Here is a 17,772-nt window from a genome sequence, read left to right on the forward strand (position 1 = left end):
ACAATAACAGAGAGGATAACGATAATGGTAACAGTAACGGCATTGGTGACGGTAGCAGTAACTGTAATGGTAACGGTCATGGTAACGATGACTGTAACAGTAATGGTAATGGTCACGGTAACAGTGATGAAAATAGTGACAATGACGGTAACAGTGATGGTCATGGTGACGATAACGGTCACAGTGACGATAACGATCACGGTCACGATGACGGTAACAATAACAATTATTGTGACGGTTATTGTAACAATAACGGTGACAGCAATGGTAACGGTAATGGTAATGGTGACGATAATAGTAATGGTAATGGTAACCATAATGGTAATGATAATAGTAACGGTGATGGAAACAGTGATGGTAACGGTGATGTTAATGGTAACAATGACGGTAATGGATACGATAACTGTGATAGTAACAGTAACGGTAATGCTAACAGTAATGGTAATAATAACGATTACGGTAACGGTTATGGTAACGATTACGGTAATGATTACGGTAATGGTTACGGTAACGGTTACAGTGACGGTAATAGTTACGGTGACAGTAACGGTAACGGTGACGGTAACGGTTATGATGACGGTAATAGTAACGGTAACGACAATAGTGACAGTAACGGTCACGGTAATTGTGATGGTAATTGTAACAGTAACAATGACGATAACTGTGATGGAAATAGTGACGGTAATGGTGACAGTGATGATAACGGTGATGGTGACGGTAACAATTACGGTGACGATAACTGTGACAGTAATAGTAATGATATTGGTAACGGTAATGGTAACAGTAACAATGACGATAAAGGTGACGAAAATGGTGATGATGATGGTAACGGTGACGATAACGGTAACGATGACGCTAACGGTGACGGTGATAGTGATGGTAACGGTAACGGTCACGACAATTGTAACGATGATAGAAACCGTGACGATAATAGTGACAGTAATGGTTATCGTAACGGTCACGGCCACGGTAACAGTGACGGTAGTGGTGATGGTAACGATTACGATAACTGTTATAGTGACGGTAATGGTAACAGTGACGGTGACAGTAATGGTAACAATGACGTTGACAATGACAGTGGGGGAAATGTTCCCTATCATGGTTACGGTAACTATCACAGTGACGGTAACAGTAATGGTAACGGTCACGTTTATGGTTACGGTAATGATGACGGTAACAGTGATGGTAATGGTAACCGTTACGGTTAAGGTGATGGTAATCGTTATGATAACGGTTACGATAATGATTACGATAAGGATTACAGTAACGGTTATGGTAACAGTTATGGTAACGGTTACGATGACAGTAAAGATAACGGTAATAATGATAGTGACAATAACGATAACATTAACGATCACGGTAACAATAACGGTAATGGTAATAGTAACGATGACAATAACGATGATGGTAACGGTTACGATAACGGTGATGGTGACAGTGACGATAACGATGACAGTAACGGTGATGGTAACGATGACTGTAACAGTTACGATGATGGTAACAGTTACGATGATGGTAACGGTTATGGTGACGGTAACGGTAACGGTTATGGTGACAGTAACGGTAACGGTTATGGTGACGGTAACGGTAACGGTTACGGTGACAGTAACGGTGACGATGACGGTCATGGTAATTGTGATGGCAATAATAACAATAAGGGTAACGGTAATGGTAACGATAGTGGTGGCGATAATGGTAACGGTGACTGTAATGGTCACGATAATTGTAACAGTAACAGTAACAGTAACGGTAATGGTAACGGTAACGGTGACGATCATGGTAAAACTGACAGTAAAGCTAACGGTGATAGTAACAATAACGGTTACGGCAACGGTAATGGTAATGGTGACGGTGACAGTAATGGTAACGGTGACGGTGACAGTTGCGGTAATGGTCCCGGTGATGGTTACAGTAATGATCACAATCACAGTCACGGTAACGGTAATTGTAACAGTAACGGTCATGGTTACGGTAATGGTGAAGGTAATAGTGATTGTAATAGTAACAGTGACGGTAACCATTACGGTAATGGTTACGATAACGATTACGATAACGATGACAGTGATGATAACAATGACAGTGACAGTAACGATAGCAGTAACGGTCATGGTAACTATGATGGTAACAGTAACGATGACAATAACGGTGATGGTGATGGAAACGGTGAGGGTAACAGTGACAATGACGATAACGGTGACGGTGACGGTAATGGTCACGGTAATGGTCACGGTCACGGTTACGGTGATGGTAAAGGTTCGATGACGATGACACTAAAGATAAGGTTAATGGTGAAGGTGATGATGATAGTAATGATCACAATCACGGTGACGGTAATGGTCACGGTCACGGTAACAATGAGGGTAACGGTGATAGTGGCGGTAACAGTCACAGTCACAGTGATGGTAACGGTGACGGTAATGGTCACGGTCACAGTTACGGTGATGGTAACGGTTACGGTGGTGATGACACTAAAGATAACGTTAACGGTGGTGGTAACGGTCACAGTAATGGTAACAATAACGGTGACGGTGACTGTAACGGTAAAGGTAAGGATGATGTTGACGGTGACTATAACAGTAACAGTAATAGTGACGGTAAAGGTGATGGTTACGATAATGGTGATGGTAACGACCACGATAACGGTGATCGTAACTATGGTTGTGATGATAATCGTAATGATAACGACAATGGTAACGGTAACGAAAATGGTAACAATAATAATCACGATAACGTTAAAGGTAACGATAACAGTGATGGTAATGGTGATGGTAACAATGACGATAGAGGTGACAGAAATAATTACGATGACGGTAACAGTTACGATGACGATGACGGTAACGGTTAGGGTGACGGTAATGGTTATGCTGACAGTAACGGTAATGGTAACGATTACGATGAAGGTAACAGTGACACTAATGATTACAGTGACAGTAACAATAACAGTTACGATGATGGTAACAGTAACAGTGAGGGTAACAGTTACGGTAAGGGTAACAGTTACGGTAACGGTGATGGTCACGGTAATGGTAACGGTGACGGTGACAATAACAGTTATGATCATGGTAATTGTAATGGTAACAGTAACAATAGTGGTAACAGTAATGGTGATGGTCATGGTAACGCTAATGGTGATAGTAACGGTGACGGTAACGGTTACGGCAATGGTAATGGTAACGACGACGGTGATGCGGTAATGGTCCTGGTGATTATTACGATAACAATCACGGTCACGGTAATTGTAACAGTAACAGTCATGGTCATGGTTATGGTAACAGTGATGGTAACGGTAACAGTGACAGTAATGGTAATGGTAACGATAATAGTAACGGTCACGGTAACTATGATGATAACAATAATAGTAATGGTAACGATAATGGTAACAACAACGATGACGGTAACGGTGACAGTGATGGTGACAATGACGATAACGGTCACGGTCATGGTTACGGTGATGGTAAAGGTTATGGTGACGATGACACTAAAGATAACGTTAATGGTGATGGTGATGATGGTGGTAACGGTCATATTCACGATGACGGTAATGGTCACGATCACGAGCACGGTCACAATAACAATGACGATTACGATAGTGGTGATAGTAATGACCATGATCACGGTAACGGTGACGGTAACTGTGATTGTGATGATAATGGTAACGATAACGGCAACAGTAACGATAAAAGTAACGATAATAGTGATTGTAACGATAATGGTTATAGTAATGATGATGATAATGGTGACGATGATAGTAACGGTGATGGTGACAATAACGATAACGATTACAATGACGGTAACGGTTATGGTGACAATAACGATTAAAATGACGGTAACGGTGACGATAACGATTACTGTGACGATTATGGTGATGGTAACGATAATGATTACAGTGGCGGTAACGGTAATGGTAACGGTTAATATGACAGTTACAGTGACAATAACGGTAACGGTTACGATGACAGTAACGTTTACGGTGATGGTAACAATAACGGTTACGGTGACGGTAACGTTTACGGTGATGGTGACAGTAACATTGACGGTAACGGTGACTGTGATGGTAACGGTGACGATTACAGTGACGGTGATGGTAATAGTATCGATAACGGTGACGGTAATGGTGACGATAATGGACGGTAACGGTGATGGTAACAGTAATCGTTACGGTAATGGTAACGATAACGGTGAAGAAAATGATCATGGTAAGGGTGACGGTCACGATAACGGTCACGGTAATGGGGACGGTCATGGTAACAGTGACAATAATGGAAATAGTGACTGTTACGATAATGGTGTTGGCAACAGTCATGATCACAATAACGGTGATGGTAATGGTGATAGTAATGGTAACGGTAATGGTAACGATAACGATAACTATAACGGTGACGATAAAAATAATGGTAATGGTAAAGGTAATGGTAACAATGACGCTAATAGTAACGGTAACAGTAACGGTGACGATAACGATGATGGTAATAGTAATGGTAACGGTTACGGTGACGATAACGGTAATGGTGACTATGACAATAATGGTAATGGTGACAGTAACGGTTATGGTAACGATTACGGTGACGATAACGATAATGGTGACTGTGGCAATAATGGTAACGGTAACGGTGACAGTGAGGTGATCGTGACGATAATGGTTACGGTGATGGTAACGGTAACAATTATAGTAATGGTGACGATAATTATAACTTTCACGATAACGGTCACTTTAATGGTTATGGTTATGGTAACGATAATCATAATGGTCATGGTGAATATAATGGTAATTGTAACGGTGACGGTGATAGTAACGATTATGGTAACAGTTACGGTGATAGTGATAGTAACGGTCACGGTAACGATAAGAATATCCAAGACGGTACCAATAATGGTAACAGTGACGATACCTATATCGAAGACGGTAGTAGTAATGGTAACGGTAACGGTGACAGTAATGGTAACGGTAACGGTGATAGTAATAGTGACGGTAATGGAGATAGTAACGGTAACGGTGATAGTAACGGTAACAGTGATGGTAACAGTGATAGTAGTCACCGTTACTATCATCGTTACCGTTACCGTTACCGTCACAGTCACAGTCAACATCATAGTCACCAATACCATTACCGTCACTGTTACTGTTACTATCACCGTTACCGTCACTATTACCATCAACATCACCATTACCGTTATCGTTACCCTTACCATCACCGTTACCGTTACCGTCACCATTATCAATACCATCACCATTATCATTATCGTTATCGTTACCGTTACCATTACCATTACCGTCCGTGATACCGTTATCTTCATGGTTTTCGTGATCATTACCATCATCGCCATCGTAACTGTTACCATAACCATTATCGTCATCGTCAGTGTTACCATTACCGTCATCGTTATAGTCACCGTTATCGTTACCATCTCTTTTACCATCATCGTTACCGTTACCGTTATTGTTTCTATTATTGTAATTGTCACCGTTACCGTTACTCTAACTGTTATCATGATCGTTACCATCACCATTACCATCATTGTTACCTTGACCGTGACCGTTACAGTAACCGTCATACTTTACCGTCACTGTCAAAGTTACCATCGCCGTTTCAATCACTGGGATCATCACCGTTACCGTGACTATTACCATTACCATTACTGTTACTATTACAGTCACCGCTATCTGAATCATTACTATTATCGTAATCGTTACCGTTATTGTCACCGTAACCAATACCATCACTGTCAGCATTACTGTTACCGTTACCGTTATTCTCATCATTACTATGATTGTTACCGATACAGTGACCGTTATTATCACTGTTATCGTTACAGGCATCGTGACCGTCACTATTATTGATACCGTTATTGTTACTGTGACCATCACTGTAATGGCCATTATTGTCACTGTCACCCTTACCGTCACCGTTATCGTCACCGTGACCGTTACTGTTACCATTACTATTACCGTTACCATTATCATCAGCGTTACCATTACCGTCACCGTTATGATTATTGTCACCGTTACCATTATCGTAATCATATGTTATTATCACCATTACCGTTATTGTGACTATCCTTGTTACTGTTACCATCCTTGTTACCGTTACCATCACCGTTACCATGACCGTTATCGTTACCGTTACCGTCACCAGCATAGTCACCATCATAGTCACCATTACCGTTACCATCATCGTTACTGTTACTATCATCGTTACCGTCACTATTACTGTTATCGTCACCATTACCGTTATCGTCACCGTTACTGTTACTGTCACTGTTACCGTTACAGTTACCATCATCGTTACAGTTACCATCATCGTTACCGTTACCGTCACCGTTACTGTTACAGTCACCGTTATCATTAACTACACCGTTATCGTTATCCTTACCGTTACCATTACTATTATCGTCTTCGATACTTTTATCATCACCGTTACCGTTGTAATCATCGTCACTGTCACCATCACCGTTACCGTTATTGTTTCTATTATTGTTATCATCATCGTTACCATTACTCTAACCGTTATCATTATCGTGATCGTTACCGTAATTGTTACCATCACCGTTACCATCACCAGTACCATAACAGTCATCGTTACCGTCACCAGTCCCATAACAGTTACCGTTATCACCACTGTTACTATTACCATTATTGTTATCGTCATCGTAACTATCACCATCACCGTTTACTATTATCGTCACCGTAACCTTTACTGTAATCATTACCGTAACCGATATTGTAACCATTATCGTCACCATCACTCATATCGTCACTGTTACCATTACCATCTCCGTTTTCATCACCTTTACCGTGTACGTTACTGTCATCGTAACAATTATCGTTACCGTTAATATTACCTTCTTCGTTATCGTGACCGTTACCATTACAGTGACCGTCACCATTACCACTACCATTGCTGCTTCTACCACCGTCACCATAGCCTTTACCGTCACTGTTACCAACACCGCTATAGTCACTGTCACCATTACCGTTACTGTCACCGTCATCGTAACTGTCACCGTTACAATTACCATTACCCTCACCGTCATTGTTACCATTACCGTCACTATTACTGTCACGGTTACCGTTATTGTCACCGTCATTGTTACTATTATTGTTACGATAACCGTCATCGTTATTGTTACCGTCACCGTCACCATTATTGCTACTGTTACGGTCATTATAAATGTTACCATTACCGTTATTGTCACCATTACCGTTATCGTCACCATTACTATTACCGTCACCATGACCATCATCATGGTTGTCATTGTTATCATCATCGTTATCGTCACCATTAACATCACTGTGACTGTCACCATCACCGTTAGCATCATCGTTACCGTCATAGTTACCATCACTATTAGTGTCACTGTTACCATGACCGTGACCGTGACCATGACCGTTACCGTCGTCGCTACCGTAACCGTTACTATTACTGTTACTTTTACCATTACCTTTATCGTTACTGTTATCATAACCGTTACAGTCATCCTTACCGTTATCGTCATCATTACTGTTATCGTTACCAACAACGTTACCGTCACCGTTACCGTTATCATTATTGTTATCATAGCCATTAGTGTCACTATTACTGTCACCGTTACCATTACCGTGACCTTCAATGTAATCGTCACCGTTACCATCATCATGACCATTATCGTCACACTTTTCGTTACAGTTACCATCATCATTACAGTTACCATTACCATTATTGTTATCGTTACTGTCATCGTTATGGTCACTGTTGCTGTTATCGTCACCGTTACTGTTACCGTCACTACTGCCATTACCGTCACCGGTATTGTTATCGTCACCATTATTGTCACTGTTACCATTACCATTACGGTTACTGTCATTGCTACTATTATTGTTACCATTACCGTCACCATTATCGTTACCGTCCACGATATCATTACCGTTACCATCACCGTCACCCTTACCGTTGCTGTTATAGTCATCGTCACCGTTACCCTTACTGTTACCGTTACCGTTATCGTCACTGTTACCATCACCTTTATCGTTGTAGTCACAATTACCACCACCGTCACCGCCACCGTTATTATTACTGTCATAATCACTAGTATCGTTACCTTCACTGTAACCGTTACCGTCACCTTTATCGTCACCATTTCTGTCATTGTTACCATCTCCATTGCAGTTGCAATTACTGTTACTGTTCTCGTCACCTTTATCGTGACCGTTACCGTTAGTGTTACTGTTACCGTAACTTTTACCGTTACCTTTATCGTTATCGATATTGTTATCGTTACCGTTACCACTACCGTCATCGTAACCGTTACCATTACTATTATTTTGACTGTTATCGTGATTGTGACCATTACCATCACCATTACCGTAACCATCACCATTATTGTCACTGTTACCATTACAATAATCGTAGTCGTCACCAATATCGTCACCATTACCGTTACTATTATTGCCACTATTACAATAATAGTAATCATCACCGTTATCATCACCATTACCGTTATCGTCACTGTTATTGCTACCGTTACTGTTACCGTCACAGTCACCATAACCCTTACCTTTACTGTTACGGTCACCATCACCGTTATTGTTACCGTTAATGTTACAGTCACCCTAACCATTACCGTAACTGTTACCATTACCGTCACCGTTATCATCACTTTCAACATTATCGTCACCGTTACCGCTATTGTTACCATTACTTTTAACATCACCATTATCGTTACCGTTACTATTTCTGTTGCTGTTGTTAATGTTACCATTATCGTTACCGTCACTGTCATTGTCACCATCATAGTCACTGATACCATTACCGTCATCGTTAATGTTACCATTATCGTTACCGTCACTGTCATTGTCACCATCATAGTCATTGATACTGTTATCGCCATCATTACCGTTACTATCACCGTTATCGTCAGTATTACCGGCAATGTCACCATTACTGTCATCGTTACCGTTACCGTTATCGTCACCGTTATCGTTATCGTTACCGTTACCGTCACAGTTATCGTTATCGTTACCGTTACCGTTACCGTCACCATTATCGTTACCGTGACCATTACCGTTACCGTTCGGGATACCATTATCTTGACCGTTATCGTTACCATTACCATTACCGTTACCATCACCATCGTTGTCACCGTTATCGTCACTTATAACGTTATCGTTACCGTTACTCTCATCATTACTATGACTGTTATCGTTATAGTGATACCGTCACCATTATCGTGATCGCCACTATTATTGTTACCATTACCGTTACAGTCATCGTCACCGTTATCGTTACAGTCATCGTCACCACCATTGTCACCGTCACCGTTACCATCACCGTAATCACCATTACTGTCACTATTATCGTTACCGTCACGGTCACCATCGCCGTTACCGTCACCGTCGCCGCTACCGTCACCGTCCCCATCGCCGATACCGTCATCGTCACCATCACCATCACCGTCACTGTTATTATCACCGCGATCCTTACCCTTACCGTTACAATTACCGTCACCATCATCGTTACTGTCGCAATAACTATCAATGTTACCATTATCGTTATCATCATTGTTACCGTTGTCGTCACTGTTACAATTACCGTCATCGTTACCATCACCGTTACTGTTACCGGTACTATCACCGTTACCGTTACTGTCACTGTTACCGTTATAATCACCGTTATTGTTACCGTTACCATCACTGTGACTGTCACTGTTACCGTTACCATTATCGTCACCCTTACCATTACTGTTAAAGTTACCGTCACCGTTACCATCACCGTTATCGTCACCGTTATCGTTATCGTTACCGTAACTGTTAATGTTATCTTTACCGTTACCAATACTATTATCGTCACCGTCACTATCACCATCATAGGCACCAATACCATTACTGCCACCGTTATCGTTACTATCACCGTTACCGTCACTATTACTGTCAACGTCATTATTACCCTTACCATCACCGTTATCGTTACCATCACCGTTATCGTTACCTTCACCGTTATCAATACCCTCACTATTATCGTTATCGTTACCGTAACCATTACCGTTGCCATCCGCGATACCGTTATCGTGACCGTTACCGTCACCGTAACCATTATCGTCACCGTTATAGTCACCATTACCATTACTGTCTCTGTAACCATCACCTTTACCATTACCGTTATTATTTTTATATTGTTATCGTCACCGTTACCGTTACTCTAACTGTTACCGTAATCGTTACTATCACCGTTACCGTTATCGCCACCGTTACCTTGACCATCCCCGTTATCATAACTGTCAACGTTACCGTCACCGTCACTGTCAACGTTACCGTCACCGTCACTGTCACCGTCATCGTCACAATTATCACCACCCTCGCCACCACTATCACCGTTACCATCACCGTTTCAGTCACCGTGACCGTGACTGTTACCGTTATCATCACCATTACCGTTACTGTTACCATTACCATTGTTGTCGCCGTTATAATTACCGTCATCGTTTCCATCACCGTTACCGTTATGGTCACTGTTACCATCACCGTCACCGTCACCGTCACCATCACCGTTACCGTTACCGTCACTGTTACCGTCACCATTACCGTTACCATCACCATCACCATTCTCGTTATCGTCACCATCACAATCACCGTTACCATTACTATCACCATTACCTTAACTATTACTATCAACGTCACTGTTACTGTTACCGTCACCGTGATCATTACCAACACCATTATCGTTATCGTTACCAATTTCGATACTGTTATCCTCATCGTTACCGTGACCATTACCGTCACCGTCACCGTAACTATTACCATAACTGTTATTATCACAATCACCATTACAATTACCATTATTGTCACCATCATAGTTACCGTATTCATAACAATTAAAGTGACCATTATCGTGATAGTTACCATTATCGTCACAGTTACTATAACCGTTACCGTTACCGTCACCGTAACCGTCACCATCACCGTCACTTGACTGTCACCGTTACTGGTACCATTACTGTCAGAGTCACCATTACCGTTACCGTAACCGTTATCGTCTCCGTTACTATTTCCATTACCGTTACTATTATCATCATCGTTATCGTCCCCATTACCGTTATCGTTAATATTACCGTCACTTTTACCATTACCTTTATCGTTACCATTATTTTTACCGCCATCGTTACAGTTATCATTACTGTAACCATTATTGTTACCATTACCATCACCATTACCGTCACCATTACCATCACCGTTACTATGACCGTTATCGTGATCGTGACCATTACCATCACCATTATCGTAACCGTCACTATTACCATTACTGTGACCGTGATCGTTACCATGACCTTTTCCGTTACCGTTATCGTTACCGTTACCATTACCGTTAATGTTACCGTCACCGTTACCGTGATCGTTACCGTTATTGTGACCATCACCGTTACCATCACCATTGTCGTTATTGTTTCTGTTATTGTTACCGTCACTGTCACCATTACCGTTACTCTTACGATTACCGTTACCATCACCATTACCATTACCATCATCATTACCGTCATCGTTAGCTTGACCGTGACCGTGATCGTAACCGTCATAGTTACCGTCACCGTCACCGTTACCATCACTATTTCAGTCACCATCACCATGACCATTACCATTATTGTTACTATTACCATCATCGTTACCATAATTGTTACTATTACCATCATCATTACCGTTACTATCACCGTGACCATCATTATTTCAATCACCGTGACCTTCATCGTTACCGTGACTATTACCATTACCATTACTGTTACTATTACCGTCACCGTTACCGTAATCATTACTATTATCGTCATTGTTACCGTTACTATCATCATAACCAATACCATCACCGTTATCATCACCATCACTATGACCATGATCGTTATTGTCACATTACCGTCACCGTCACAGTCCCTATTACCTTTATCGTCACCATCACCGTTACCGTCACTGATACCGTTTTCGTTATCGCTACTCTCATCATTACTATGACTGTTACCAATACAGTGACCATTACCCTCACCATTACCCTTATCGTCACTGTTACCGTAACAGCCATCATCATCGTCACTATCACCGTCACTGTTATTGATACCGTTACCATTATCGTGACCATCACCGTAATCGCCATTACTGTCACCATTACCATTGTCATTACCGTCACCATCCCCGTTATCTTCACCGTCACCGTTACCGTTACCATTACCTTCACTGTTACCGTTGCAGTAATTGTCACTATTACCATTACCGTTATCATCACCTTACCATTACCGTTAGAGTTACCGTCACCGTTACAGTTATCATCACCGTTACTGTCACCGTTACCGTCACCGTCACTGTTACCGTCACCGTCACCGTTACCGTTACCATTACCATTACCGTTACCGTTACCTTCACCGTTATCATTACCCACATCGTTATCGTTATCGTTACCATTACCATTACTGTTACCGTCTTCGATACTATTATCATCACCGTTACCGTTACCATCACCGTTACTGTTACCGTAATCGTGAATGTTATCGTCACCGTTACGGTTACCGTGATTGTCCTCGTTACCGTTACCATCACCGTTACCGTCATTGTTACCATCACCGTTACTGTCACCATCACAACCACCATTATGGTTACTGTCACCGTCACCGTCATCGTTATCGTTACTATCACTGTTACCGTCACTATTACTATCAACGTCACAGTTACCATTACTGTCACCGTTACCGTTACCATCACCATTACCGTTACCGTCACCATTATCATTACCAACACCATTATCGTTATCGTTACCGTTACCATTACTGTTATCGTATTCGATATTATTATCATCACCATTACCATGACCGTTACTATCACCGTCATCGTTAAGATTATCGTTACCGTAACCATAACCGTTAAAGTGACCGTTACCATGACAGTTACCATTATCTTCACCGTTACCGTTACCGTTACCGTTACCATCACCATAATCATTACCGTCACCATCACCTCATTATCACCGTTACCGTTATCGTTACAATCATAGTCACTATTACCATTACCATCTCCATAACCATTACAATAACTGTAACCGTAACTGTACCATCACCGTCACCTTTACCATTACCGTTATTATTACCATCACCGTTACTATCACCGTTACCGTCACTATTACTGTCAACTTCACCGTTATCGTTACTATCACCATTACCGTTACCATTACCGTCACCATTATCATTACAACACCATTAACGTTATAATTACTGTTACCATTACTGTTACTGTATTCGATACTGTTATCATCACCGTTACCGTCACCATAACTATTACCATAACCATTACTATCACCATCAATTACCATTATTGTCACAATCACCGTTACGATTATCGATACTGTAACCATAACTGTTAAAGTGACCATTACCGTGACAGTTACCATTATCTTCACCATTACTATAACCGTTACCATTATCGTCATTGTAACCGTTATGGTCACCGTCACCTCATTGTCATTGTTATAATCACAGTCACTATTACCGTTACCATCACCGTAACCGTTACCATCACCGTTACCGTCACCGTCACCTTTACCATCACCGTTACTGTCATCGTTACCGTTACAGTTATTGTTACAGTTACTATTACAGTTACCTTTACCGTTACCTTTACAGTTACCATAATTTTTACCATCATCGTTACAGTTACAGTTATCGTAGTCATTACCATTACCGTTACCGTAACTATTACTGTTACCATTACCGTCACAGTTACTATGACCGTTATCGTGACCATGACTGTTACCATCACCATTACCGTAACCATCACTATTACCATTACCGTCAGCATTGCCGTAACCATCACTAGTACTGACTACTACTCAAAAAGTGTTATTTTATAACTTGTAATTAACTCTTTTAAACACTTTTAAGTAGTAGTTATTACCTTTTAACTCAATTGGCATGTTAAGGACCCTTGCAATCATTTCTAATCAAATTGTGTTAAGTTTTGGTGTTTTTGATAACTTTTTTATCACCAAAGCAATCCAAGAATGAGGGAGATCTTTGTATAGTTCATGGAAAAGCAAGTTGAAGCTCAAATTCATGAAGAAATTAAGCTTTGGAGCTTCATAACCCTTTGCCAAAGCCAAACGAGGATGCAAAGAAGAAAACCACAGAAGAAATCAACCATCCAATAATTTTGCAAGTTGTGGAATCCAACTTGCGAAATTTTCATAATTTGCGAAATAGGAAGAGGAAAGGAATCACTGCAGAATGGAGAGCTGATTAGTTGCAGGACAATTTCGCAACTTGCGAAACCACAATTTCAACTTGCGAAATTTTTTCAAGTTGCGTTTGAACTTACAAAATCCACCTATAATCTGAGATATTTGTGCACCAACTCCGTTTAATATTTATCTTCACATATTTGTGTGTAAGTCCCTATTTACTTCTTGTAACCCACCAATGACAAGTTTTCTTGGTTGGGAAGTTAGCAGGAGGGGTGAATAGCCTCTCTATATAATATCTATGTAATTTTCTTTTAAAAAATATCTCTCGGGGGGAGTTTTTCTCAGAGACAAACTTTTGTATAGTTTTTCATAAAGTAATACACAGAGCTCTGCTCTGCCTTATCTTCTCATTTTGTTTTCTCTTTTATTTTTATTTCTAGTAAATCAAACTCTGAGGATGTTTTCCTAGAGGATGAGTGGCTAGGATTTTTGTTTCTCGGAGTGAAGGAAGCTAGGTAAGGTTCCGGATACAAAAGTGGAAGTTTCGTTGTTTCAGTTTTTAATGAAGAAAAAGTGTGACCCGTTAATGGTTTTTAACTTTTTAGTTAACTTAAAATCCCTTAAAATCACCTGGGCCAACACTTGGTAAGGCAAGTGGACTCTGTCCATTGAGATCCTCTAGTTTATCTCTTGCAAGCCTCTGGGAGGTGGTTTAAAGGTAGGATTTTCTAGAGTAGCCAACACTTGGTAAGCTTTTGGACTCCCAAGACACATCTATTAGTTATCTCTTACGAGCTTTTGATGGGTAATCCAAGGTTAAGGATCACCTTGAATGGCCAATACCAGGTGAGAGGTATGAACCAGTGGAAGATGATTCAGTGACAAGGATTTAGTGTTTGAAACCATTAAAGGGAAGCATCTGTACCACACCGATTCGGGAAATAAATATATGTTAAATCCCTAATGCGAGGAAAAGATCCAAGTGATCGGAATCTCCCTTTTTGTATAAGGAACCTGAGCCTAGTGATCTAAAACTCCAAGAAACACTTTTCTTTGTAAGTAATTTCAGTTACTTTATTTTTTGTTTCACTTAAAACCAACCTTTTCACACATACTTATGTTTTCTTTTAAAGCTAACCTTGAAAAGAAAAAACACCAATTCAGTTTTTGAACTACTATCAGTTGTAATTTGAAAACCCATCCCTATGGACGATCCTAGAGCCACTATGCTATGCTAGCTAATGCTACCCTAGTATATGGTGAAATAGGTTTATAAATTTTGTTGATTACTCCCGTCTGAGAACTGAAATCAAAGCACACCTGTTGATTGAACACCAATCAACAGGGCATACACCAACTGGGCACGAATCAATTACCATTATCGTCACCATTACCGTTACAGTTACCATCACTGTTACCGTCACCATTACCGTCATAGTAACCGTCACTGTTACTGTTACCATTATCATCACCGTTACCGTTACCGTTACCATTATCGTGAACGTTATCATCACCATTACAGTTACGGTGATCGTCCCCGTTACCATTATCGTCATCGTTACCATCACCATTACCGTTACCGTCACTGTTACCGTCACCATCACAAACACCATTACCGTTACCATCACCGTCACTGTTACTATCATCATTACCATTACTATCACAGTTACCATCACTGTTACTGTTACTATCACCGTTACCGTTACCATCACTGTTACCGTCATCGTTACTGTGACTATTACCATTACCATTACTGTTACTATTACCGTCACCATTACAGTAATCATTATTGTTACCGTCATCGTTATCGTTACTTTCATCATAACCAATATCGTCAACATTACTGTGAGCGTGATCATTACCGTCAAATTACCATCACCGTCACTATCACTATTACCGTCACCATCACCATTACCGTTATCATCACTGATACCGTTACCATTACTCTCATTATTCTATGACTGTTACCGATACAGTGACCGTTATCGTCACCATTACCGTGACCGTGATCGTTACTATCACTATTATTGTTACAGTTATAGTCATCGTAACTGTCACCGTCATCGTCACCATTATTGATATCGTTACCGTTATCGTTACCGTCACCATAACCGTTACCGTGACCGTTACAGCTACCATTACCATCACTGTTACTGTAATCATCACCATGACCGTTATTGTTATAGTTACCATTACCGTCACTGTTATCGTAATCATCACCGTTATCGTTACAGTTATTGTTTCCATTACCATTACTATCACCGTTACCATTACCGTCACCGTTACCGTAGTTGTGTACGTTATCGTCACCATTACCGCTACCGTGACCGTCCCCATTACCGTTGCCGTAACAATTATTGTCACAGTTATCGTCACCATTACCGTTACCGTTACCGTGACCATTATCATCTCCTTTACCATCATTGTTACTATAAAAATTACCATGACCATGACCGTTACCGTCACCAATATCGTAACCATCACCGTTGCCATTACCGTTACCGTGACCATTATCATCACCTTTACCGTCATTGTTACTATAAAAATTACCATGACCATGACCGTTACCGTCACCAGTACCGTAACCATCACCGTTACTGTCACTATTACTGTTACTATTACTGTTACCATCACTGTTAGTGTCACCGTAACAATTACCGTTACCATTAATATTATTGTCACCTTTACCATCACCGTTACCATTACTGTTACGGTTACTGTTATAGTGATCTTCACCATTACCACTACTGTTACTGCCTTCTACCACTGTCACCCTAGCCATTACCATCACTGTTACCATCACCGCTACAGTCATCATCACCATTATTGTCATCGTCACCATTACTGTCATCGTCATAGTTACAATTACCATTACTCTCACCGTCATTGTTACCATTACCGTTACCATCACCATAACCGTTAACGTCACTGTTACTATCAGGGTTACCGTTATTGTCACTGTTACTATCAGGGTTACCGTTATTGTCACTGTCACCGTCACTATTACTATTATCGTTGCGATAACCGTCACCGTTATTGTTACCGTCAGTGTCATCATTATTGCTACCGTTACTGCTACTATTACCGTTACCTTCACCAGAACCATTACCGTGACCATTACTGAAATTGTTACTGTTACCGTCACTATAAACGTTACCGTTATCATTAGCGTCACCGTGAACATCACCATGACCGCCACTATTATCATCATTGTTATCATCACCGTTACCGTCACTATGACCGTCACCATCACCGTCACTATGACCGTCACCATCACCGTCACTGTCACCGTTACTGTCACCATTACCGTCACTGTTATCATGACCGTGACTGTTACCGCCATTGTTACCATCATCCTTACCATAACCGTTACCTTTACCCTTATCATAACCGTTATTGTCACCCTTACCGTCACCAATATCGTCACTATTACCGTTACCGACAACGTTAGTATCACCGTTATTGTGTCTGTTACCTATACTGTTATCGTCACCGTCACCGTCACCGTTATTGTTATCATTACCGTTATCGTAGCCATTAGTGTCATTGTTACCGTCACCATTACCATCACCATCATCGTCACAATAACTGT

At 40.9% G+C, this 17,772-nt stretch overlaps 1 protein-coding gene across 1 annotated transcript; it reads right to left on the bottom strand.

Annotated features, from left to right (window-relative positions):
- Positions 1-16,044: 16,044 nt before the first annotated feature.
- On the bottom strand, positions 16,045-17,523 carry LOC132253115 (hyphally regulated cell wall protein 3-like). The gene has a single exon (XM_059734509.1). It carries the CDS (start codon positions 17,521-17,523, stop codon positions 16,045-16,047), a length of 1,479 nt encoding a protein of 492 aa, XP_059590492.1.
- Between the last annotated feature and the right edge of the window lie 249 nt (positions 17,524-17,772).

Source organism: Vitis vinifera, chromosome 18 (genome assembly GCF_030704535.1).
Source record: "Vitis vinifera cultivar Pinot Noir 40024 chromosome 18, ASM3070453v1".
Taxonomy (NCBI): Eukaryota; Viridiplantae; Streptophyta; class Magnoliopsida; order Vitales; family Vitaceae; genus Vitis; species Vitis vinifera.

Bases quoted from the DNA above. Each gene is read 5' to 3' on its own strand.
- LOC132253115 (XM_059734509.1), bottom strand. From the start codon at position 17,523: ATGGCGGTAACAGTCACGGTCATGATAACAGTGACGGTAATGGTGACA.